At 38.3% G+C, this 27956-nt stretch overlaps 1 protein-coding gene across 1 annotated transcript; it reads left to right on the top strand.

The window, feature by feature from the left end:
• The first annotated feature begins 24 nt into the window (after positions 1-24).
• Positions 25-27711, top strand: tspan2b (tetraspanin 2b). Its single transcript, XM_077204706.1, has 8 exons — positions 25-221; positions 13011-13110; positions 21421-21518; positions 22601-22675; positions 22769-22852; positions 23230-23292; positions 23833-23916; positions 24984-27711. Exons 1-8 carry the CDS (start codon positions 153-155, stop codon positions 25047-25049), a joined length of 639 nt encoding a protein of 212 aa, XP_077060821.1. The 5' UTR covers positions 25-152; the 3' UTR covers positions 25050-27711.
• Positions 27712-27956: the final 245 nt, after the last annotated feature.

Raw genomic sequence — 27956 nt, 5'->3', positions numbered from 1 at the left:
TTATTCAGAGGGGCGGGACAGTCTGAGAGAGACGCCCTGAAGAAATCACCCGCTGCTACTCGTACAGATGTTGACAGGGCTCGTGCAGTGCAACAGCATCTTCGCATTTCACTGTTTTTGAAAGAGTCGTCGCTCACCATTGTACCTTCACCATGGGGAAAGTTGAAGGCGGAATGAAATGTGTGAAATATCTCCTCTTCGTGTTCAACTTTATATTCTGGGTAAGTAACCTAATACAGTAACGTTAGTGTCGTGTTTACATGCCATCATGTGTGGTATTTTTGTAGTCTATATCTGGAGCCAGTTTTGCGTGCACTTTCAAGTCAAATATTCGTTCTGTTAAGTGTGTTTACACAGCTACTGCAGGAATTTAAAGCTTGATTCGGGGGGAGGCTGAGAGTCACTGCTCGTACGACTCAAATCAGATTTTCCACTGAGGAAAATCCGCCCCTTTTTCCTTCAGCGTGTGTTTGTTTGGAGGGCAGCAGCCGGACACTGTACTTTAGTACTGGGTGTTTTGATTCTCCCCACTGTCTTTGAATCTTTTGAATCTGTTCAGTGAATAGATTCGTTTAAATTCATTCGCTGATAAGTTCAGTAAACCCGTCTGGAGGATATCGTTAGTGCCAGTAGGAGGCGAGCAGTGAGCTTTGTTTATTAGTGTAAATTCATTGAATCACTCACTCATTGGACAGTCCACCAGGAAATCAAAATTTATGTTTTTTTTTTTTTTTTTTTAGCCCATTAGATCGACCAATAGCAAACCACAACCATCCAATCAGTTCCCGCCCTACATTTGTTCTTGTTCGAGAAGCCCTCTCAAGTTATGAAGACAGGCAAGAGTGACACCCCTCGACTAAGGCCCCATCCACACTACTACGTTTTAGTTTAGAAACGAAGACCTTTTGCTACGTTTGCACCTCCCGTCCACACTAAAACGGCAAAAACGAAGATCTAAACGGAGAAGTTTACAAACGCTGCCGACCCCGTTTTGCGTTTTGAATCTCCGGAGGGCGTTTTAGTGTAGACGGGTCAAAACGGAGGACTTTAGAAGCGAGGCTCACGCAGAGGCTCACGCTCGGCTTTCTGATTGGATGTCATACAATGGAAGAAAACGCACAACAACAGCCTGGACTACCAGTTACGTTAGTGCAAGTAAATTCTGCATTTCACAATGCTATAACTGCCTATGCGCCGGAGGCAAGCTATTATTCCAGCGATCTGTGACAGTTCCCGTGTGGAACTGTACAGTTCTGTACAGTTCCCCATGTAGGACGCTCGTACATGGAGCGTCGGTTTTGAGTTAAGCCGGGAAGAACCAGCGCATGGTGGGATAATTTTATCAATGAAGTTGTAGTTCCTGAAGAATGGTGCGAAAACTTTTGAATGTCCAGATCGGCACTTATCAACCTCAGCGAAATCTGAGGAATAGTCAATCCGTTTCCTGTTTACACCGGCACACACATGCCCAGTGTAAGTGAATGGTGACGTGATCCGCGTTTTCAGTCGTTTTAATGTGGACGGAGATCAGTTCTAATACGCAGCTGAAACGCTGGTGTGGACGGAGATCGTATTCGTTTTAATTCTCCGTTTCTAAACTAAAACGCAGTAGTGTGGATGGGGCCTAAGAAAACCAGGGGAGACGCGCTTGATTTCTGCCGGTTCCATAGTGAGAGCGGCGCGGCAAAAGAAATTTTGGGTGCTGCGGCATATTAAATATATTATAAATAGTTTTTCCGCATATGTGTGGTGTGAGTGCGTGACAAAAGACCGAAATGAGGTCTTGCATGACACTTGTGAGCCCTGTGTTTCACTCAGATATTTGTCACAATAGAAAAGAAAAGACCTGTTTCAGGTTGGCTTTAATGCCCTGTTGGTCTGTATAGATCCTAATTTATGATTCGATTAATTCGCTCATTAGCAGTGTCAGTCAGTTCATTCAAGAAAGACGCCCCATTCATTCAGTTCAGTTCATCCATGAACAATGAATTATTCCATTTAGTTTTTTATTCAGTTATTCAATTTACTTTTAAACTAGACTTTAAAGTTCATTGACATGTCCCAGTTCATTCGTTCAGACGAAGCGACTCATTTACATGAACAGTGTGTTCTTTCGTTTGGCATAACCAATAAAATTTCCCTTCACAGACTCCACTTGAAATGCTATTTCATGCAAGTATAGCCAGTCTTTGATGGCAGTAGTCAAGTGCTTTTAAAACGACTTTAGTGAACTGAGTAAGTGCATGATAATGGTTTCTACGTCTAAAAGATTTGTCAAAACACTGATTCATTCATTAATGAAACACTGCTCTGCATATCCGCATTAACTACGGCACAGGAAGCACAGTTTGATGACTATTTTTCATTGAGGACACTTTTATCTGATTAACCATAAACTTTTCTTACACATGATAGTTCATGGTAAAACATTTTCTGGAGTAAATTTGCAACCTTTCTTTAATTAATAATCATGCAACCATGCATTATAATAAATTCTCAACGTGAGTGATTAGAATAATTACTCTCGAATACAATATTAGAAAATCTGAGGTGAAAAAAATGGAATGAAATGAAATGCAACAGCTTTTATATTTTGGTGTTTTTCTTTTATCTTTCTTTAAGCCTTGGTTAATTTCTTACCTGCATGCATGGTAAACCTGGACATATCAAAATTTTAAAATAGTAATTTATCACAAAAAATTATAAAATCTTTAAATGTCTCTGTCACAGTATTTCTATAGTGAACAATGTCATGGAAATGCATTGGTCTGAGGGTTTGAGAGCTCTGATTTTGGGTGCATCTGTTTGGTGTAATTTATTTGGCCTATTAACATTAATTGACATGAATGTGGTTTATGCACAGAAACGCCTAGATTCCCATTAAAACAAGTCTGAAATTTTGAAACCTTTTCTGTTTCCACAATAACAGAACTCTCGTAAAACTTTATTAGTATTTTGTATTACATTACCATGCCCTCTGCATCCCCATACCAGTAACTACTGGGAGCTAAATTTCATTCTAATCACAAATATAATCATAGAATTATTTACATTCTATAGGCTACTACTCAGTATATGTTTACTTTTTGTTGTATTTACTCTCCCATTGTGTGCAATACCTTATGCAGTATTTTACTGCCTATTGTGCAATCTGTATCTGTATGATCGTGCAATACTTGACTTGACTGCACACTATTGCACACTTCCAGTAGTATGCAAAACAATGCAACACTTACGGCTCTTCTGTTATATGCCATAACTGTGCAATAAGTTTGCAATACTCAATACTCGCACGGCTTTTCTACTTTATACATCGTTATGGAATAACTGGCTTAATTTACACTAATGCCTTCACCGATAATCATTTAAATTCTTTTAAAAATGGACATTTAACTTGCACTAGTTATACGTGTTTGCACTGTAAAGACTGTTCTAATTTCACTGAACTTTGTATAATGGCAATAAAGATTCTTGAATCTTGAATATTTAGATGATCTACTATAATTCGCCAAAATGTTAAATAAACTGCCAATAAAATGTTGGAAGAGCAAACATATAAATTGAACTAATATTCTTGGTTGGGCATATTAAAGAAGTTACTTATTTTATTAAGTCTGCAAAAAATATATTTGAAAACGTTAAATGATTATGAATGATTATTTATGGAGCATATATGCAAAACTGCATATAATAAATTCAAAATAACTGTATACAGTGACAACACTGTAGAATAGCACAGTTTGAACAGTTTGTTATTGCTTAATACTGCATAGTTTGATGTAAAAATAGTAAGCTGCATACACTGTAAATAAAACAAAGATTATTGGAGTGTTTTACAAGAAAATACAAAACAGATTTAAGAGATTTTAGCATTTTGGTATATTAACATTATATCAGTAATGATTTGGCAAAATTACTGTAAATGTAAGTTCAATCTGTAAAACCTAAAATGTAAAGGTAACCAAAGCTGCCATTTTTACTGTAAATTTCACATTTGTTACAGTGTATTTTAATATTTCTACCTCAAATGTTCATGTTCAATTCAATGTTACTTGCAGTTGCTTTGTATATTTCTGTGAAATTTAAACAAATAATTAAGTAAATTACACAAATAATTACAAAGAAATGGAGAGTAACACCATATTACACCAAAAATCAATGAAATTTACAGTAACAAAATAAGTTACGTTATATAATTTATCATATAAAAACACTGTATTTTAGCATTCATAATCTGATTGGCAAGTCTTTATGATTTTCTGTAGGAAATGAACAGCATATCACAGATATTGTCAATATATCTAAAGCTCTGCAAAGTAACAAAGTCCCTCCAGCGGGAGTTATTCTCTATATCAGTAACACTGTTTCTGAACTCCTGGAAACGCCTCTATTGTAGTCTTGAGTTTTCTTCTGGGAACGAACACGTCACAATATTCCTCATTTAAATAATTCCTGTCCACTGCATGCGCAGAATAAAGGGGCGGGGCCTGATTGAGTCAGTAGTGCGTTGAAACTCACGGTTATGGTAAGACATTTCTCAGACACACTCGAACCGCTTGACCAATCACAACACACTGATCCAGCCGACCAATCAGAGCACATTGAGCTTTTCTGAGCGACATGAACTAAACAGAGCGTTACTGACAGACCGGGAAGAGAGGAGCTGCAACAATGGAGAATATGCGCGTGCGCGTGCGTGTGTGTGTGTGTGTGTGTGTGTGTGTGTGTGTGTGTGTGTGTGTGTGTGTGTGTGTGAGAGAGAGAGAGAGCTAAAGAGAGACAGTTGGAATGATCATGAGTCATGACCTAGTTAACCAGTGAGCGCACGAGTATTGTTGCTAAATTTATGCAAACACACAACTTCTTGCTCAATAACGTCTACTTTTTAGAGATACAACACAGTTATTTGATCAACATCCCTGTTTTATCAAACTGAAGTGCTGAAATTCCCATAGCTCTGTTTTGAGAAGATGTTGGATTAACAATCCTAGATTAACAATCTCTGCTTCTTCTCTTTAAAATGTAGCTGGAAGGTTCTTGACAATAAATGAAAGGATGAATTCGAGGAACATCTCTGCATGGGAGCTCTGCTTTGTTCAGTGTGACACAAAAACCTAAATAGCCTCAGAACAGTCTCTTTTTTCCCAGCTAAAACCTGGCAGCTCAGCCATGGAAAATGGGCACAGTTGGACTAGACAGAATAGGACAAAGAGAAGAAATTGTAGAGGATAATAGTGTCTCTGGCTTGTTTAGAGCCACATTAATCTTGCAGATATTATCATTCATGTTGTCTGACTGACAGCATTTAGCATGCATTGGCTGTTTGTTTACATTAGCTTGTTCTCTGCTCATAAGCCTCATAAATTATCCAGTGAAGATCCAGTGATTATCATCTTCATTTAGGAAAGATCCGGATTCAATAAAAATGAAGATATATTGGCAATATCCGTGACATGATCCATTGCTTCATTTGTGTTCAGTGTATGCAGTGCCCATAAACAGAATTTGTCCTATCCTGGATGGTCTGTTGGGAGCAGATCATATTCCCCTGATGTGTGTTGAATCAGAGAGCCTGATTAATTATTAATAATGCTGTCAGATTGGCACAACGGACAGGAAGACATAAATGAGTGAGGTCAGAGTTGCAAACTGTCTCTGAAGACAAATGAAGTGAGACAGGACAACAAACTATATGATTCCCATTTACTGCGAGAGCAATAATGTGATTATTGAGTAAAAAAGGAAACCAAATGTTTTATTTTTGGCTGTACTGCTTCCATGCCATTTTTGGTAACCAGTTAAATGCCTTATAACTCATTTTTGCAGTTATGATAAAATGATGAGTTGATGTGTTGAGATAAACAAGGCCACTACTTGAAGTAAACATACAATTACAAGTGTAACTATAGGTGTACAGCATATAGTCAGCCTCTGCAGTTTTTATATGTGCTTGACTTGACTGGACCCAGGTGTGGTTTATATTTCTTAATCACCAGTTGTTATTGACCACACAGACTTGATCCGGACAAGACCAGCACATTAGGAGAGGAAGAGGCACATGAGTTATGATAATTGATGCTAACAGGACAAGAGTGGCTTTGTGGTAAACACCATTAGGCGTTTGAAAGACTTCATGTCTGTAGGGATATTTGTGGCGGTGTGTGTGATGTGCACTTAGTGTGTTACTGTATATGGGCGTTGCGTGCGTGTTTATGAGTGATTCTTTAAGTGCGGGCAGTTTTATATACTCCTCTTCTTTTTTTGATGAAAGTCCCATTACAATTGTCTTGGTGTAATGGCTTGGCCCTTCATGTATGTTTTTTTTATGTTGTCAGAAACCCAGACTTTCAAAAACGTTTCAGACTATATGATAATATGATATTAACGGCATAAAAGCCAGCTTGAGTGTATTGTGTATTGAAGAAAGCATTCTTAAAGTTGTCACTTGTACTTTAAAGTACATCTTAAATCATTGTTTTAATAATATTTTGCTGTGCTTTAAAGAAGTACACTTATTTTGTTAAGCAGCATATTTAAAGTACTGGATTATAATTTGAAATGTAGTGTGTTATTTGAAATTACATTAATAAGTTATATAAATGATATAGTAATACATTTTGAATGTACTAAATTTATTTATATTTTATTTATATATAATATAAATATATTTTGAATGTGATTAGTCTACTGTGCTCTGATTGGTCTGATGGCCCAGTCTGTTGTGATTGGTCTACTCTGCTCTGCTCTGATTGGACAAATGGCCCAGTCTGTTGTGATTGGTCTACTCTGCTCTGATTGGTCAAATGGCCCAGACAGTTGTGGTTGGTCTACTCTGCTCTGCTCTGATTGGACAAATGGCCCAGTCTGTTGTGATTGGTCTACTCTGCTCTGATTGGTCAAATGGCCCAGACAGTTGTGGTTGGTCTACTCTGCTCTGCTCTGATTGGTCAAATGGCCCAGACAGTTGTGGTTGGTCTACTCTGCTCTGATTGGTCAGACGGCCCAGTTTGTTGGGATTGGTCTACTCTGCTCTGATTGGTCAAATGGCCCAGTCTGTTGTGAGTGATCTACTCTGCTCTGATTGGTCGGGTGGCTCAGTCTGTTGTGATTGGTCTACTCTGCTCTGATTGGTCAAATGGACCAGTCTGTTTTGATTGGTCTACTCTGCCCTGATTGGTCAGATGGCCCAGTCTGTTCTGATTGGTCTACTCTGCTCTGATTGGTCAGATAGTCCAGTCTGTTGTGATTGGTCTACTCTGCTCGGATTGGTCAAATGGCCCAGTCTATTGTGATTGGTCTACTCTGCTCTGATTGGTCAGATGACCCAGTCTGTTTTGATTGGTCAGGTGGCCCAGTTTGTTGGGATTGGCCTAGTCTGCTCTGATTGGTCAAATGGCCCAGTCTGTTGTGATTGATCTACTCTGCTCTGATTGGTCGGGTGGCTCAGTCTGTTGTGATTGGTCTACTCTGCTCTGATTGGTCAAATGGACTAGTCTGTTTTGATTGGTCTACTCTGCCCTGATTGGTCAGATGGCCCAGTCTGTTGTGATTGGTCTACTCTGCTCTGATTGGTCAGATGGTCCAGTCTGTTGTGATTGGTCTACTCTGCTCTGATTGGTCAAATGGCCGAGTCTGTTGTGATTGGTCTACTCTGCTCTGATTGGTCAGATGGTCCAGTCTGTTGTGATTGGTCTACTGTGCTCTGCTCTGATTGGTCAGATGGCCCAGTCTGTTGTGATTGGTCTACTCTACTCTGTTTGGTCAGATGACCCAGTCTGTTGTGATTGGTCTATTCTGCTCTGATTGGTTAGATGACCCAGTCTGTTGTAATTGGTCTACTCTGCTCTGCTCTGATTGGTCAGATGACCCAGTCTGTTGTGATTGGTCTACTCTGCTCTGATTGGTCAGATGGCCCAGTCTGTTTTGATTGGTCTACTCTGCTCTGATTAGTCAGATGACCCAGTCTGTTTTGATTGGTCTTCTTTGCTCTGATTGGTCAGATGACCCAGTCTGTCGTGATTGGTCTACTCTTCTCTAATTGGTCAGATGACCCAGTCTGTTGTGATTGGTCTACTCTGCTCTGATTGGTCGGTCGGCTCAGTCTGTTGTGATTGGTCTACTCTACTCTGATTGGTCAGATGACCCAGTCTGTCGTGATTGGTCTACTCTGCTCTGATTGGTCAGATGGCCCTGTTTGTTGGGATTGGTCTAGTCTGCTCTGATTGGTCAGATGACCCAGTCTGTTGTAATTGGTCTACTCTGCTCTGATTGTTCAGATGGCCCTGTTTGTTGTGATTGGTCTAGTCTGCTCCGATTGGTCAGATGACCCAGTATAGTGCTGGGCGGTTTGACCAAAAATTTATATCACGTTTTTTTTTCAAAATTATGCCGGTTTTCCGGTTTATGACGGGTTTTATTTTCATGCATAATCAGGTGTTCAAAGCATTTTCTACTGGTTGAGAGAGGAATTACTGCAGTAAATTGACTTAGGATGGTCTATTTTACTGTCATTAGTGAATATTGTAGAATAGAATAGAGCCCAGTTTAACCTAAAATTGTTATTTCTTAACGTTCTAATAACGTTCTTATAACCAGGAAATAACGTTAATACAACGTTTATATAACAGGAGAATTGTACGTTCTAATGACGTTTGAATGATGTTCTTATAACCAAGCAAGAACGTTAATACAACGTTTATATAACGGGAGAATTGAACGTTCTTATAACGTTTTGAATAAAGTTCTTATAACCAAGAAATAAGGTTAATACAACGTCTAAAAAACTGGACATTTTGAATGTCCCTAGAACATTCTAAAATAACGTTAACGTTTTTATAACTTAATGGGAACGTTATGAAAACGTTCTTATAACCTAAAATTGTTAGCTGGGGAAGAGGAGATATTCGCGATTGCACTGAACACGTTTTAAGTGCAGGATTCTCTAAACGAGCCCAGAGAAAATAGACCTATTTTAACAAGTGCAGCGTGTATCTGAGAGCGCGGCACATTATATTCCGCGCACGAGCAGAGAGATTCGCTCTCGCGCATTATATTAATGTACTTTCGCGCTACAATAATGCGCTCAGCATCCATCGTCCATGTAACGTAACAGAGCACTGCTGTTTGTTTACCCTCACTCGTTGCTGCTTAGAAGTGCAACATTGTAAAGGGTCCGTCTGAAACAGTGTCGCGCAGCGTAACGTTCGTTCCGAACATTGTGTAATTAAATACACCGGTATGGCGGTTTATTCAAAATCAATATCGTGACGAAAATATAAACCGGTTTTCGGTTTGAACCGGTTTTCCGCCCAGCACTAACCCAGTCTGTTGTGATTGGTCTACTCTGCTCTGATTGATAAGGCACGGAGTGAGCAAAACAGAGCGTGTGTTTTCAGTTCATTCCTATGCCAGGAATTAATTGAAAACGCTTACTCTGCTCCTCACCATTATGAATGCCCGTGTGCGTATTTTAGTTTTGCTTTCAAATGAGCGATTACCGGTATTAACGGTTTTGTCACACTTCGATTGACAGGGGGGAAAATATCTTTACCGTCACATCTCTGATTGTGATTGGTCTACTCTGCTCTGATTGGTCAGATGGGATAGGAAAGGGTTAGCGATTGTGTGTGTGTGTGTGTATGTGTGTGTGTGTGTGTGTGTGTGCGCGCGTCTCAGGCTGGCAGACACAAATAGAAAGGAAAATGTGTTGAAAACTGGGCATTGAGAGGTTTTGCTTTAGCTTGTGGTAATGTAAGGCCATAATTACTCAAAGAAGCAACAGCAGGTGGTCTGGTCTGGTACAGTGTGTGTGTGTGTGGAGAGCGTCCCCTGATATTCTCTGACCACACCCCTCAGAGTGAGACAATAGACCACTCTCCCTTTCCACTGACACGCCTCAATACTACAACCCTCAAGTCATTACAGCCTAATTTACCATAACAACTTTGCAAGAACCTAATTTCCCAAATTGGAAATTGTGCAGTTATATTTCTACCTAAACAGACCTTTAAAACACACTTTAGTTGATGTAACGTCAAGTTGTAGTAGTCGGGTTTATTTTGGGTGTGTTCACACTTGTAGTTCAGGTTTCTAGGTGTTTTGGTCCAAACCAAAAAACAAAATAATACATCTAGTCCTGATTCACTAAGCATTCACAATGTAATTTTTAACACTGAACCTAAAGATATAATATATATATATATATATATATATATATATATATATATATATATATATATATATATATATATATATATATATATATATATATATGTATTTGTATATTTAAAATTAAATCAAATATATATATATATATATATAAGTAATTACTTCACGACCATTAAAAAAAGTATGTTCTAAATAGTATGAATGTGTGTAGTATGAATGTAATCTGGATGTACTACATCCGCCATGTTGTCATTATCATGTGATCTACCAGTGTCAGTTGCGTCGCTTCAGTGCCATTCACAAATCGTCTCCCGTGGCCTCATGGGATGGTATAGTGTCCATCGTATGCACACTTCAAAATCTCGCCAGAACGAGGTCGTCCAGGTACTTTTTGCCTGCTCTTTAATGCATACTGTGAATGCGGACATACATTTTTGTCACATGAAAAGATGGAAACTCCTCTGAGCTGACTGGATTCTGTTTTCCACCAGGAGATCTAATCAGCTTTTCCTGGGTTTGGGTTGACCAATTCTTTCATTATTTTTTCCCCCCGTCTCTATTTTTCTTGTTTCGTAACGTCCCAGTTTGAAATGTTCCACCTTCTTTTCCAACATATAATTGGTGTTTTTGTGTTTAGTGCAAGTTCTTCATTAGAGAATATAGACTCATGATCTCATGATCTTTAGTTTATATTATGTTCATCTGGTCACTTGGAACATGAAAAATCAAAGAAATGTCTGGTAGTTTAATCGTGGCCTGTTTTTTCTTTGCTACAAATGAAAGCTCTGTTTGTTGCAGAAAGTATGGAAGTTGCATAAGAATATGCTCAGAAATTGTCTGTTTAAAGACACCATAAAACTCCCAATAAACTTGAAAAAGCCAAATCTTGTTTCCATACATGTAAAATAACCACTGAAAGCAAAAAGTGACCCAACAAACAATTTTAAGAGTGGAAACTGCATGACCTAAAGCTTTTAGACTCAGTATGAGAGACTTTATGATTATTTTGTTTGTTATTCTTGCATTACTATAGTATTTACATTTAAAGCAAAGTCATTGGATATTACTTTGTACAAAATTTGGGGTCAGTATTATTTTTTTGAAAGAAAATAATATTTTTATTCAACAAGAATGCATTAAATTGATCAAGACATTTATAATGTTACTAAATATTTCTATTTCAAATAAATGCTGGTATTTTGAACTTTCTTATCCTCAAAATATCCTTGGAAAAATGAATCACGTTTTCCTTAAAAAATATGAAGCAGCAAAATAATATATGTATATATAATGATATGTTTATAATGAAATAATATATGTATATATAATGATATGTTGAGTATTAAATCAAGATTTGCCATCACAGAATAAATTAAATTATGAATTATAGTACAATTTAAAACAGTTCTTTCAAATTGTAATAATAGTTAACAATAGTAAAAATGTTTACTGTATTTTGTTCTTCCAAAAATATTAAAAAGTCTTAGTTCCAAACCCAAACTTTTAAACATTAGACTAGTGTATATAACTTATATATATGCTGTATAAAAAAAATAGCAACTAATACATTTAGAGAGGTTTAGACTTAAAAGTATTGAAAAAATCTGCCAAAACAAGACAAAGATAACGAGTAAGAATGTAATTTTTTACAGAGCATGTCCACATTGTCACAGTCACTAATTAATAACATGCAAATGTTTCCATACATACATTATAATCCTGTTGCAATATTTATTATTTTCTATTCTGCATATATTAAACCGTGTGTATGTGTGCATGTATGTGAATACACACACACACACACACACACACACACACACACATACATACATATTTTTGTGTGTGTAATGAATAGCTAGAGGGAAAATGATTGAAGTAGAGCACACGCGCAGACACACTCGCTCATTGTCTTGTATAGCGTAGTGTGTAACAGACAGACAGTTGGTCTTTTGTCCTACAGATTAACCCTGATCTCTGGAGGGAGGGGGGGTGGGGCGACCCAGGGTGGGGCAGTGCACTGAAGTCAGCCGGATGATGTTACACTGCAGTGGGGTTACTGAGTGTTTGAGGGCTTGCGTCTCCCGAAGGTATGACAGCTGGAGGACTCAGGACAGGGTGAGGAAAGTGCTGCTTGTCTTGCATCATCCTCATGGATTTCTATTTAATCAGATATTAAGTATGATTTTCACAGCTTTAGATAGCCTTTGCCCTTCAGACCTGAGACATCTCAGAGGTGTTGGTTTTACACAAAACCCATTTTAACATGTGTAACCCATTTATGAAGCTCAGTTGTGGCAGGAGACCAAGAGCGTAAAACTGGGAGGGACATTGCAAATTGAATCAAACTCTACTCAAACCAACGGATGGTCTTTTGGATGTGCTTTGACTGATGAGTGTCTGCTTTCTTTATCAGCGGTAATAAGAGTTCATTTAAGAGTGATGGTGGCTGAATTCTGCGGTCTGCTTTTCCTTTCATGGTTTGGCCTTCAGTCGTCATTTCTTAATAGATTTAAGACCTGAAGGATCCTGCCAGAGTGGAAAAATATCTTTGCCACTTCTCCGTAACTAAGAGAAAACATAAGTCAGAGAGTACAGACTTTTAAGGCCTTAGATAAAGGTCTGACAATGTTTTATTTATTTATTTATTGTCAAATTAATTCATTTTGAGGAATTTAATTTAGTTGGGCTGAAGTAATTTAGCACATATCAACATATGTTTCTCATTCATTTTGTCTGATAATGAGTCTTCAAAAATGTCTCTTTTTTTGTGTTCCAAGAACAAAAAAGCAGATTTGGATTTGAAAGGATGTCTTCTAAAGATGTTTTTGGTCTTGGTCTTGCAGCTGATGGGCTCGCTGGTTCTGGCTGTGGGACTCTGGCTGAGACTTGATCCAAATACCGTGTCACTTTTAGGAGAAGACGGGCCTGATACCTTCTTTATCGGTAAGCAGTCACTTGATAATATTTCATGACTACTTCTCCATGGACATACACATATCCAGATGTCTCCTTTTTTGTATTGTTACAAAGGGCAATGTCCAGTTCTCCAAACAAATACCTGTGAAAATACTGATTGAGATCTGTCCCTTGACTTATTTAAATATTCAGTGGAGCTGAGATAACATTGAAATTATGTGATTCAAAACTTACACTTGAAAAAAATAAACATTATGACATAATAACTATAATTAATTAATCTAAATCATAATTATATATATATATTATAAAATTATGATTATAAACACTTCTGCCAAATATGTATTAATTTAAATTAAATTAAAATGTATTTTATTTAGTGGTTTCAGAGTTTTTGGACGCCACTGTAGCTCATACTGTAAAACAGAAATAAAAGTATGACAGACAGAGCTAGTGTTTATTAGTACTGGATGGAAACACTCAGGGTGGTAAAGTTTCAACTGCCTTCTGCCCAGCCCTTGTCAGACACAGTGAGTTCTTGTACATTTCAAAGGTTGGGTGTTTCTGAAAACAGGAAGTGACATTTCAAATTGTGCATATGCGGAGGAAACCACAAGACTTCAGGTTTTCTGTCGCAACTGTTTAACCTTGGAGGACAGTGGGAAAGAGAGAGGTCATGCAATGCTATATCTAGATGCAGAGGAGGGCACTTTACTTCCATGATGTCAGAAAATATACTTATCCTCCAACAGCCTCCTCCAGCTCGGTTTAGTCAGTGACATCACCCTCATTTATGGCTTTCAGTACATAAAGCTGCGAAGAGAAGCCAGTGTAAAAGAACATGACCCAAAGTCTCAGTTAATTCCCAGTCACAGAGTCACATACACTGTAAAAAAAAAACTATTTTCATAATTTGTTACCACGACTTTTTTTCTTTGTCAAATCAACTTAGGTAATTAATGTGGTTCAGATAACATAATATTTTGATTTTCGGTTGATTCAAACAATCTCCTTCATTGTATTCACTCAAATTTTTAATTTCAATGAACTCAAAATTTTAAGGCAACCAGGTAACTTAGTTTTAAGTTAAACCAACAATCATTTTAGTTCATTATCAGCTCAGATGAAGATTTGCAACCCACAGTCATAAAACACAGGATAATTTTAAGGCATCACACACACTTATTACATCCCGTTTGTCACATTTAAATACAAATACAACCCACGTACGATTATATTTATAGACTTACTATTAGGGATGCACCGATACCGATACCAGTATCGGTATCGGGCCCGATACCAAGCTCATGTACTTGTACTCGTACTCGTAAAAATACCCCGATACCAAAGACCGATACCTCACGTATATCCTTAGCTTATATTTCTTATGAACACTCTTCCTGCAGTTATAGTGTTGCTAGATTTAATAGTACACTCTAATATTTCACTTTACACTTTCGGCTGTGATTACATTGTTACTCAGTGTTATGTTAAACATTTGTTCTGTGATTTCTTTGGCACTTTATGACAAATTTGATTCTCTTGTTGTCTGTGATTTCTTTAGAACTTTGACAACTTTGTGACAGGCAGGTAAAAATTACATTCATTATGTCCTTGGTTTTGCCCTTTGGAGGTTATTGGACACTGTGAAATTTGGGCTTTGAAAATTTGTGATAAGCACAATAAGAATGATTTATTTTTTTAAGTTTATTTAAGTTGTTGAAAATAAAGATGCTGATTTGTTCATTAGTCTCATTGTGTTGTTCTTAGAAAATTGCCACATAAAACGAGAAAACCCCCCAGTACAACAGGCATTGGTATCGGTATCGGCGAGTACCAGGAAAAAAATATCGGTACTCGTACTCGACCCTTAAAAAGTGGTATCGGTGCATCCCTACTTACTATATAAGTCCAGCTTTTGCATTAGACTGTTGCAGTATACATGTTGCTTTAATTATATTTTGTCAGAACAATTAAATCATTTGTAATGGCCATAGATAAAGAAAGATGATTTACAGTATCTAGCAGCAGGGGTTAACGGGACCATGCTAACCTGCCAACCCTTAATCGCTTGGAATAAACCATCTGACGATGCTGACAGTGACCAGTTCAGTTCAGTTCTTCATTGTCCTCTCTGTCTACACCCCAGCCACCACACACACACACACACACACACACTCACACACACACACATTTTACATGACTTTTAGATTATAGAGTTAGCTAATGACAAAATATGGTCTTCTCCACAGCTGTGGAGTACACAACAGTGTGTACCAGGGTGTGACAAGATTGTTTTTTGTCATGAGGGAAGATAAAGGTTGTTTCCACTCTTTCTGTCACACTTTATTTTAGTTTCCGCTCTAATTTGCTCTGGGTTTTTTTCTTGAGATACTGGTACAAATTGGTAAGAGGCTTTTGAGCTTGAGTAAGTAACACTCTCAGCCCAGAAGTAGTATATGTTCCAAGAAAATTCAAATTTTTTTTTTGTTTTTTTTTTTATGCTTCTGTTTAGTGATGTTTGCAAAGACAAGTATCACAATTTCTCCTACCGAGGTTATAGTAGTTCCTAATCATTAAACCTAAGGATTATTTTTGTTAAAGAAATGAATGAAACCATAATTATTACTTTAATGGCTTCTGATGTTTGATTGAAAAGCTGGGACTTTTCTCTGTTTTTATCACTCAGGGAGCTATTCAAATCAATATCACACTTTTCAAAATATCAGCAAGGCTGTGATTACCTATAGCTTTGTACTTGTGGCCTACTTGCTTGTGAAATTAGCTAAATATCCAACAGTCTGCTCAATAAAATGAAGCAGTTCTTTAACCCATAAACAACCAAAAACTGATAGCACACATAAGACTGGAGTTGGTCAGAACAAAAGTGGATGTTACTTGTTCAGGGGACATTTTCCTGTGAGAATTCTTATGTTGGTCATACTTCCAAAAAGATAATCTGTGATTGTGAATGCCAGTATCCACACCGGCGCGGCGACCTACAGCCGCACATTCTCCTCAAAACATTGGATTCATCCGCGCTGTGCCGTGCCGAGGCACAACCCGCGTAAAGTTGATAATTCCGTGAATAACTGCAATTGCAGATTTCGAACAGAGATGGCGACAAAGAGGAAAAACTACGGACTGCAGCTTTAACATCAACATCTGTAATTTTTTGTTCTACATAACAAAATAGGGAGGCAATATCCCCCCCCCCCCCCCTCTCTCTCTCTCAAGAGAGATTTTATATCTCATTTCCAGACTTCCCACCTCTCCAAGGTCTCCAGTGGCATAATTACAATGGCTCAGGAAGAACTAATGAACTAAAGAGCTTATGTCTCTCGATTACATTTTGAGGCTAGAGTCTGAGGATGCTGAACCTGTCTGCTTTTTCTCTGTTGTTGGGGCAGATGGGAATTCATGCACCCCTTGCCCTCTTTCTATTTTCTCTAATGAGGATAGTAAGATGATGGAAGAGGCTGGAGTGAAAGTTAATGACTTCACCTTTAAGTGTTGTGTGCGTTCTCGCTGTTCTCAAAAACATGTTGTCATCTCACAGAAGGAATCAAATAACGCTTGTGCTTCCCTCTGCTGGTGATCCAGTGAATTTATTTTGGTATTGAAGCTTCCAGTATATAAATATAACAAGACACATAATAACATTTTAAGAATAAAAAAATATATAAAAGTATAAAGACACACATAGGATTAGTCATTATAAAAATGTACAGATACTGAACATATTAACAGTATTGTGAATAATAATATGAATAAATATGACTTAATGAATTTACAAGGATATTGTACTGGGGTATTGCACTTGGAAGGCATTTAACTGTTCAAGAGGGAAATATCCTGTGGAAAGAAACTGTTCCTGTGCCTAGTGATCTGAGGCACTGTCCGGACGACATATCCAAATATGTTGTGGCCGGGGTGAGTGGAGTCTGTGATTGATTTTATCTGCCCTTTTCCTCACTCTGGAAGAGTACAGGTCCTGGAGGTTGGACACCAATAATCCTCTCAGTAGTCTGAACCGTCCTCTGATGCCTTCAGTTCAGGTTCAGCCACCAAACCAGACAGTTATTGAAGTGCAGAGGACAGACTCAATATTGGCTGAGTAGAACTGTGTCAGCAGCTCCTGTGGCTCAGCTGGTGAAGGAAGTTCAACCTCTGCTGGGATTTTTCACAATGACGTCTCTATGATTTCAACTTCAGGTCCTGAGAGATGGTGTTGCCCAGGAACCTGAATGACTCCACTGCTGCCATCGTGCTGTTCTTGATGGTGAGTGAGGGAGTGCTGGGGTGTTTCTCCTGAAGTCCACGATCATCTCCACTGTTTTGAGCGTGTTCAGCTCCAGGTTGTTATGACTGCACCAGGCAGCCAGTTGACTGAGGGGTCTTTAGAGGTTGAAAGCCGAACTGATATCCACAAATAAGATCCTTGCGCAAGTCCCAGGTCTGTCGAGATGTTGCAGGATATAATGCAGTCCCATGTTGACTGCATCATCCACAGACCTTTTTGCTCTGTAGGCAAACTGAAGAGGATCCACCAAGTGTCCAGTAATGTCCTTCAGGTTGGCCAACAAATGACTTCATGACCACTGATGTGAAAGCATCAGGTCTGTAGTCATTAAGTCCAATGATGTATTGAGCTGTAATGATTTTGTTTTTCTGGGGACTGGAATGATTGAGGAGTGTTTGAAGCAGCAGGGAACTTCACACTGCTCCAGGGATCTGTGGAAGATCTGCGTGAAGATTGGGGCCAGTTGGTCAGCACAGACTTTTAGGGTGCTTTCACACTTGGTTCGATTGCCTGTCCCGAACCCGAGTTCGATTGGTCCCCCCTACCCCTGCCCCCGATGGACTGTGTTCACATTATATTACATTATATTGTCACAATAATATAATCACATTATATTGTATCCGAACCGCGGTGCACTTGCGTCATCAAGCTGCAGCTGGCGCATAATCGTGTTGCTTGGTAACCGGCGGCGCTATGAATGAAAAGGCGTCAAAATGGATAGAATTGCTCGCTTCACATTTGTTCTTCTTTTTTTTTAACCTTTGGTTTTGTTTTCAAAGAAAAGTTCCAGAAACACACTTGCGTCTGTGTAAGTATTAACAAAAGTATTAAAATCGTTCCAAAGCAGCTGGCTGTCAGCCGAAGACCATTTTTGCGGCACGCATAAATCATCTCTCTGCTTGCAGTGGGTCAATCCTGCTTTTCGTCAAGGTAAGTGTATACACACACACACACACACATATACACACACGCGCGCACTGACGACTGTCCTGTCGACCACATTATACATTATCTGTCATCAATAGCGGTTCACTTACGCGGTTTGGTTCGATTGCGTTCATATCCGCAGCGAACCGTACTGGAGTTCACATGAACCGTACCCCAGACCACCTTTTTATGCGGATCGGAGTACGGTTTGCGGGACAGATTTCACATCATCCAAACGAACCGAACTCTGACGTCATTCGAACCCGGGTGTGCACCAAAAGTGCTAGTGTGAAAGCCCCCTTAAACGGCAGGTGAAACACTGTCTGGGCCTGAAGCTTTCCTGATCTTCTGTTGTTGTTTTTTTTAACTCGGCTCACGTCCTCCACGCAGACCTTAAGTTGAATAGCAGGAGGGGGGTTGCAGGAGGTGGTGTTGAATGTGTGAAGTGCTGGTCAGAACGGGTGTTGGGTGTGAGACTGGGCTTTTCAAATCAGCAGTAAAACACATTCAGATCCTCAGCCAATTGTTGAGTGTTGCCGGGTCGTTGGCTGAGAACTGTTTTTTCAGCTTTTCATAGTAGCTTTTTAGCCACTCTGATCTTCTTTGTTAGTCTGTTTCTGGCCTGGCCCACACTAGAGGAATTTAAAATCTTAACCGATTTTAAAACTGTGGGAGACCACAGACCGTTTCAAATGATTTTTAGCATTATAATCCTGCTAATTAGAATGCACACTAGAAGATTCGCCCGGAACGTCTGTCGATTGTAGTAGCATTTCCACAGTGAGACGAGATCTCCCTGAGGTCTCATGTTTGAAATTTACGATTTGGGATCTTGTGGCCCCGACGCGATAGGGAGCAGTAAAATAATTGTAATGACAACATACAATTAAGGATTTTGTGGACAAAAAGTTATTTGCGACAAGCCTTGAATCAGGCCACACACAGCGATCGCTATGAGTGCAAATTAGGTGCAAAATCCGTCTTAAAATCTTCAAGTGTGTGGCCAGCCATAGGGTACATTTACACGACAACGATATGCTTAAAACGGAGAAGTTTTGTGCGTACAGACGACACCATTGTCAAAACGATCCCTGTTCACACAGATCCGTGAAAACGACTATAAACGCTGTATTCTGCTGCCAGGCCATTAGATGGCAATGAAACACTATAGATTGAACACATAATGCCCATGTGCATGACATCATCGTTTCCACAGATTTGCGTTTTTGCTGTTTTCACAGAGTCGCGTTTTTCCTGTTTACACAGAGACCGTTTTCAAAACCGTTCAGTTTGAAACCTGTTTTCAAAAGTTTGCATTTTCAGGCACCCAAAACCCTGTTGTCATGTAAATAAACGGCCAAAACACATAAAAAGTTTTACATTTTAGTTGTAAACAGTGTCGTGTAAACAGCCCCTTAGTTTTCATTGTGTTCAGTTGCTGTTTTCCTTTGAGCAAGTTTTCCTATTTCATTAATTCATCCCACTCACCTGTTACCTTTTTAATTAATGCGTTAGCTCCTTTGTTTCCCCTGTGTATTTTAGCCCTCGGTTTCAGTCTGTTCTTTGTCCTGTATTGTTTAACGTTGATGTGTACGTGGTAGTGTTATCTCATAGTGATTCTCCTGTTAATTTTGTGTTGATTATTGGATGAAAGATCTGTTTGAGTATCTACTGAGTTGTGCGCTTCACTATAGCCACCTAACCGTGACAGGTCTAATACCTGGAGAAAGTTATTGTTTGGCGTTCACAGTCACATTAGTGGCAGTTTCTCCGATGGAACAGGACTACTTGGAAGTTCATCATTTGAAATCTGCATTATTGCCAATATTTCAATTTTGAACAAATTAAAAGGTAACATTTTTAGTGTTTACTATGTTTTACTGTTATTTTTAATTGTTAGCTAATGTTTATAGGCTACTGCATATTATATACAACTATCAGTACTATTTTATCACATAAAACTGCATTGTAGTAATAAGTACTGTATATTAATTATTTTACTTTACAGTAGTAAGATTACAATACTTAAATCTTAATTTCTTCACTTAAAACCTCAAGCTTTAAAGGGATAGTTCACACAAAAATGAAAATTCTGTCAGTATTTACTCACCCTCATGTTGTTCCAACCCCGTAACACCTTCGTTCATCTTTTTCATATTTTTGATTAAATCTTGAGAGCTGGATCACTCCTTTATAGGCTTCTAAGGGATTGAAACTTGCCGGCCCCGAAAAGTTATTAAAGACATCGTTAAAATAGTCCAAGTGACTACAGTGTCTCAATCTTAAGTTTATCAAGAGACTAAAATACTTTTTGTGTGCAAAACCCCCCCAAAAATAACGACTTTATTTCAACTCTTCATTTCCTTCTCTGTGGGCCTCGAGTCAGTTCACTAGTGTAACAGCGTAATCTTCTGTTATTGTACGTCACACGCATCACACACATGACCAGCGTCGGTCAATAGTGAGCCTACGTGTGACGTAGCTCTACGCAATCACATTAAGTTAACTGACTAGAGGCCCACAGAGAAGGAAATGTATAGTTGAAATAAAGTCGTTATTTTTGTTTGTTTTTGTGCACAAAAAGTATTCTCGTCGCTTGATAAACTTAAGATTGAGTCACTGTAGTCACTTGGACTATTTTAACGATGTCTTTAATAACTTTTCGAGGCCGGCAAGTTTCAATCCCTCAAGAAGCCTATGGAGAAGTGATCCAGCTCTCAGATGTAATCAAAAATATCTTAATTCGTGTTCCGAAGATGAACGAAGGTCTTACGGGGTTGGAACAACATGAGGGCGAGAACTATCCCTTTAATATTGGTGGGAAATTGTAATGACAACAGATTTAAAAAATGCTTTCAAAACATCCATCATCTCTTTGAGTTTTATACATATTTAAAATATTTTTTTAAATAAATATTGTTTTTAGTTACCAATAACAGTTTTACACATTTTACAACAGGCCTTTTTATTTCTCAAAATTTCACAGATATTATCATCAGTTGGTGCAGAAAAAGCATAAAATGGCTTGGTGTTACATGTGGGTCTGGTTGTTGTTTTACGTGTCATGTGATTTGTTGACTGTTGCTTTGTTCTTGTGTCCTGCGCAGGGGTTTATATCCTCATTGCGGCCGGGGGTCTGGTGATGCTGGTGGGCTTCTTCGGCTGCTGTGGTGCTGTGAGGGAGTCTCAGTGCCTGCTGGGATTGGTGAGTGAGATAGTGCTCATTCTTCTGGTTTAACAAAACAATATTGCTCAAAGAAAATGCTCAGTGAGAAACTGACAGTAAGCTTACATGAGGCTGTCAACTTAAAATGAATTTAGTAAATTTTTTAACCATTTTAAAAATCTTGATAATATCATATCGCACTAAAGGCCTGTTCACACCGGGACAAATTTCACGCGCAATATTCGCCGATGTTTAACGCCTCGTGATTAAACAAAGGGCGCTAATGTGAGTGTGCACACCGACGCGAAACACGCCACCCGTAAAAGCGTAATTTTTTAAAAAACGCCTCAAAAACTATCTGACCAATGAGATTGGCGCTTTTGCTCACGTGTCTGGAGTTTCTGAAGTTACAGTAAAACACAACTTGGGAGCGCTCAAACACAAAACGGTCTTGCCGAGCACACATACGTAACAGCGAATAATATATATACGCCAGGTAGCGTCTACAGATTGCCAGGAAGATGCAAGCCAAGATAAATGTAGAGCTGCTGGTCTCGTTGGTGTCGGAACATAATGAACTGTATGACAAAAGCGACAGCGACTACAAAAATATTGATAAAAGAGAACTGTAATGGAGTGGTATTGCAGAGCAAATGGGCCTTGATGGTGAGTTTAATTGTCTTTCATGTACATAGGCTTGTAACTTTTTCCAACATTTTCTGTTATTTCTGGGGTATTTCTGTTTTACATTAAGCGCCATCTAATGTCAGGGAATGAATTTGCATGTTCACTCGGCTCATCGTCAGCGAAAATCGCTTTGGTGTGAACACAAAAAACGCGTTGAAAAACGTGGGCGAATAATGCGCGCCGATATTCGTCCCGGTGTGTACGGCCCTTAAATGTGTAATTTTTCAAACAGGATGGAATGTTTTAGATTGAGACAAATCAACTAATACATAACATAATTTATCAAATACATATCTTACTGATGCTTATGCTGTTTTAAACATTTCATTTTGAGAAAGGAGCAAAAAGAAAAAACAACCAGAATCTTTATTTAATAAAAAATATGGAAAATAAAGTAGAAGTAACCCAGGTGCTGTGTCTCTCCTGCATGGCAGTTTTTCGCCTGTCTTCTGGTCATCTTTGGAGCAGAAGTTGCAGCTGGAGTGTTTGGGTTTCTCAACAAAGATAAGGTACTACTAAACTGGAAATGTGTTGATTCAGAGTTCATTTTGAATTATATTAGTCTGAAGTGTCCGACGCATTGTTATTAATGTGTCATTTAGATCATTGAGGAAATAAAACAATTCTATGACGAATCAGCCAAAGACAACAACAACAATGCAACTGTCCAGTCCTACCACATCATTGTGAGTTTAAACTTTTATTAAATTAATTTTCTAACTCTAAATGGAACCAATATTTACTGAATACAATGGTTATTTTTGAAATGTCATATGCTTATTTAAGAGTCATAAGTTGAAATATAAATCACTGCTATTTTTGTATTATTTATACAGTATTTATTACTATAAATATAATTTATAAATATAATTTTTTTTTAAATTAGTATTCCGTCTAATATTTATTTTACTGTATTTTTTCAGCTTTATTTCAATTATCAGTTTTAAATAGTTTTAGTTTCAGTTGACACTAACAACACTAATATACTAAATATAATATAATGGTTGTATATTTGCCCAACCTTGTCATGGAAGATTGAATTTGTGATGCTTTACATCTGCAGCTGAACTGCTGTGGCTCTCCTTCAACGGAGCCCACTATGTGTCGAGACATCGGATCAAACCAGGTGAGGATTTCTGATGCAATAAGTAGAAAGTTTGTTTGGTAAATACCAGTATGTTTAGAATTAGAAAATTGTGAACACTTCGGTTAGTGTGACACCTGTTCAACATGCATTGACACTGAATTATGTAGAACAGTGGTTCCTAAACTGGGTGGTGCGGAGTTATAAAAAGGGGGCGTGGGATAGTGTACAGTCAGCAGGGGCGGATTATCAAACGGTCGTGCGCTAGTGCTCCCATTTCCCATTGCGTATGGGTGGTGGTGTTGACAGGACGCCCAAACCCCATCATCACCCCCCCACCAGCTTGATGGTTTGATTCATGGTTCTGCTATAATTATGGACTGTAATAACTATAATTATTAAGTTTGTGAAAAAACTTTCGGAAAAAACTTATGTTGTACAGAAAACGTTATTTCTGACATACTCCAAAGCTCCAAAGCTACTAAAGAAGAGCCAGGCAGAAAAAGTTTGGGAACCACTGGTGTAGAAGGATGTGGTACATACTAAAAGATACACACTATCAGTCTGTTTCGCTGTCTGCAGAAATGTGACGTGGCCATTGAAGAGTTTTTCAACAGTAAGCTCTTCATCGTCGGTTATGTGGGAATCGGAATCGCAGGAGCCATGGTAAAATCCAATATTTCAATGTAGTCAATTAAGTACATTTTTATTTCCATCTCTATTGAATTGAATTGAATTGAAAACATTTATTGTCGTTGTATTTGCATACAACGAAATTAGGAGTGCTGCTCCTGAATGATGTTTGAAAGACATACATATAACCTTATAACAGACAACCATATAACCACAACAATGAACTCTAGACTATACAGTACAGTTACAGACTTAGTATTCACATTAATCTCGTATTTAGTGCATTTGTTTTAAGTCCTAATAATTAAAGTGTTCAAGTGGTGATATTGCACATTGACATACTGCACATTACATTAGACAGCAGTATAGACAGAAGAGAGATTGGAATAAAAATAATAAATGTAGTTAAATAACGTGACTGGAATAGTATTTTAACCTTTGCCTTTAGTGCATTAGTGCATGTTTGAGTTTAGAGTCTGGATTGCTACTAGAAAGAATCTGTCCTTTAGTCTTGTGGTCCTTGTTCTTAAGGATCTGTATCGTCTGCCTGAGGGTAAAAGATTAAACAAGTGGTGCCCTGGATGTGATATGTCCTTGGTGAAGTTTTTGGCCTTTGAGAGATAGTGGGAGCAAGCAATGATTTCCAGGGAGAGTAGCGAACAGCCAGTGATTTTTTTGGGCTATATTAATAATCTTTTGGAGAGCTGCCTTGTCTGCTGCAGTACAATACAGTACGTTAACACACTTTCAATAGTAGAGCGGTAAAAGGATTTGCAAAGGATTGGATGAGAGGTGAGGGCCAGGGATAGTTCACCCAAAAATGAAAATTTTGTCAGTATTGAATCACCCTCATGTTGTTCCAACCCCGTAAGACTTTCGTTCATCTTCGGAACACAAATTAAGATATTTGTGATTAAATCTGAGAGCTGGATCACTCCTCCATACGCTTCTAAGGGATTGAAACTTGCCGGCCCCGAAAAGCTATTAAAGACATATATATGTATATACTACTGTATACTGGAAGATTAGAGATAATTATTAAGGAAGCAAACAGTGTTATGTACAACTTTGTGTATGTGTAACATCTTCTCTCTTTACAGATTATTGGCATGATCTTCAGTATGGTCCTGTGCTGTGCAATCCGGAACAGCAGGGAAGTGATCTAACACAGTCTCCCTCGCCCTGACACGCATATACAACAATAACATTCCTACCAAGTTCAAGGGGTTCTTCTGCCATCCTATAAACTCAGGAGCTGAAAACAAACTCCATGTCCATAATCCTGTTTTAACCCTTTCAAATTGCTGGGTTGTCATTATTTAATGCCTACTGGTTAGGTGCCGAGCTGGATTTCCAAGTGGAACAAAAAAAATTGTATTAATAAGATAGGTTAGATTGTGACTTCAGTTTTAGTGCACGCTGATCTGCGTGTTCATGCTATTCTTGGCTGTTGCTGAGTGGCTTCACATGTCAGATAAAAATATTGTGTAATGTGATACCAGGTATTCGGTGGCAAACCCACTGCTGGTGGGAACGGTGAGAAGACCCACAGATGCCTTTCACTTAATGTTCATACACAAAGAAAGTAGTCTTCTTTGTCACTAAGAGATTGATAAACATTTATGAATGATCAAAACGACACGCACATGCATGGCAAACCCTAAACTCGCATGCAGGAGATCTTTAGAAGAGTCCTTGCATCGTTGAAGTCCATATTGTTCAGTAAGTCTCCTTAAGTATTGCTTCGGGATTTTTCCATGTCCTTTCCACTTCAGGAAAAACACACCAACACATATTTCCAGCTCCGCTTACTTTGATTGAACTCTGGCGAGGTTTCTGTTATGCAACAGCTGATAACGGTACTGTCTTGTGGTGTGGAGCTTCCTGGTTATTTTATGCATGTAGCTATAAGTAAAGACTCAAGGCTGACACTATCTGGTGCCTTATTCTGTCTGTGTGTGGTTGCATCCAACCATCTGCGCCGTGAAGACGAAACCGATCAGACATGAATAGCATTTGAATCATTTGTTTGATTCATTCACCAGTCCAAGCAGCGTCCTCAAGGTTGACATGCTACATCTAAAACTATTTTAAACATGCATTTATATGAAATGCATGATTAAATTACAAGTGCATTTGGTGACCTAATATAAGATTGGCCATGTGAATTCTATTCTACAATATCACACATTCTTTTATAAAAGGTTGATTTTTTTTTCTTGATTTTGCCAGTTATTGGATAGGACCATGGAGTTAAGACAGGAAGTAATGAGAGAGGGAAATAGGATCGGTAAAGGACCTCGAGACAGGCACAAACTCAGGTCACTCAAGGTACATCTGCACCATATGGCGTATTTTGAGGTTTTAATTAGATTTTGTTTTCCGGATTTTCAACGTCTCACACTTTTGAACCCAAACATTTTTTACCTTACAGTTTTGATGTTGGACCTTTTTTTTTCATCATCTACCCTTCAACTTCAACTGATCAAATTCAAAATTATCTCCAAATTGTAATAAACCAAATTTTCCATATACTGAACTCAGTCCTGATGTACTGCCTTTTTAAAAACACACTTCTGTGTTACTACAATTTCTGTGTACATATCTGTGTGAGAGTTTCATAAGTTCTTACTATAGTTGCAGTGATCATGAAGATCTGTATTGTGTGGTTGATGTGTATAAAGGGCAGCTTTGGCCAGTGTTTTTTTTTTTTTTTTTTCATTTTTTACATTTGAATATTAAGGTGCCTTCTTTAATTGATTCGAAAAGACAACTTAAAGGGTTAGTTCACTTCAGAATAAAACTTTTCTGATAATTTTCTCAACCCTACGTCATCCAAGATGTTCATGTCTCTCTTTCTTCAGTCGAAATTTTGCAGCTTCAAAGGGCTGTACACGATCCCAGCCGAGGAATAAGGGTCACTTGTTGTAGGGTAGGGCGAAAAACTTCTAAACGTTGTTTTACCTTTTATTTATTTTTTTGCAAATGCCCTTTGACTTAGTCTTTGCACGTTCGCTTTGTAAACACTAGGTCGGCACTTCCGCCTATGTCACGCTTGACCTTTCAACGTGATTGCGTAATGTGTGGCGCATCACAGCTAATGCAAGACGAGCATTTGTGTTAAAAAGTATATAAATGTTGTTGTTTTTTAGAAAATGACAGAACGTTTCGCTAGATAAGACCCTTATTCCTCGGCTGGGATCATCAAGAAAGAAAGACATGAACATCTTGGATGACGTGGGGGTGAGTAAATTATAAGGACATTTTAATTCTGAAGTGAACTAATCATTTAATATTTTTTTGAATGATTCTTTTTTTCATGAAAGGATTGAAAAAGGGACAAAATCTCTCTTTTTTATTATTTATAATGGGACAGCCATTGGTTGGTCAGATATATTTCTGCTGGTGCGTCACTGCTGAAGTTCCTCAAGTTGAAGTGGCATTAGTGTAGCGATTAGGATACGTCGTAGCCGATGCTAACAGAGAGTAACACATGAAACAAGTGTTTCGTTCACATTCAATGTTGAAGTAGTTCTGTCCTCATACCCAACAGCAACCCATTTGTGGTTGTTCAGACTGTAAAATAACTAGTATGGAGCGTGTAGCTTTTGAGTAGAGACTGTGTTGTAAACTATTTCTAGTGTGTCGTTCCAATTTGTGTAAACGATGTAGAGATTGTTTGTACTGTAAACATAACACTGCAGTTTTTTATGTTAGTGTTTATAATGTGTGTGTTTAATTTATTTTCTGGAGAACAAGTTCAAAAATAGCATTCGAGTTTCTCAGGAACATTGCAGCACGAGAACAAATAAACTTGTTTGAAGTTTCTGAGTCTTGTGTTTTTTCAGATTTTCATATCACCAGCGACATGTCGCAGATAAGACGTACCATGTAAACAGGACCATCCATTGAATTCAGTTTTGTATGGGAGCACAGGTGGGTGCGCTTTCCTAAGCAAACCGAGTAGGATATACAGTGTACCACAGGACCTTAGTGGGGACCCTCATCACATAACATCATCACTGTTTGTCTTTTTAACTGACTGCAATGGAAGACACTGGATGTGAAATATT

The sequence above is a fragment of the Siphateles boraxobius genome, unplaced genomic scaffold (genome assembly GCF_051911475.1).
Source record: "Siphateles boraxobius isolate OS27281-9 unplaced genomic scaffold, OSU_SipBor_1 50, whole genome shotgun sequence".
Classification (NCBI taxonomy): Eukaryota; Metazoa; Chordata; class Actinopteri; order Cypriniformes; family Leuciscidae; genus Siphateles; species Siphateles boraxobius.
The sequence above is the reverse complement of the archived record's forward strand: the minus strand, read 5'-3'. Positions and strand labels throughout refer to the sequence as shown.

Excerpts from the sequence above, each read along its gene's own strand:
- tspan2b (XM_077204706.1), top strand. The coding sequence starts at position 153 with ATGGGGAAAGTTGAAGGCGGAATGAAATGTGTGAAATATCTCCTCTTC. Across the intron at positions 13,111-21,420 it reads GCCTGATACCTTCTTTATCG|GGGTTTATATCCTCATTGCG; the intron begins GTAAGCAGTCAC and ends TGTCCTGCGCAG. Across the intron at positions 22,853-23,229 it reads TCCAGTCCTACCACATCATT|CTGAACTGCTGTGGCTCTCC; the intron begins GTGAGTTTAAAC and ends TTACATCTGCAG.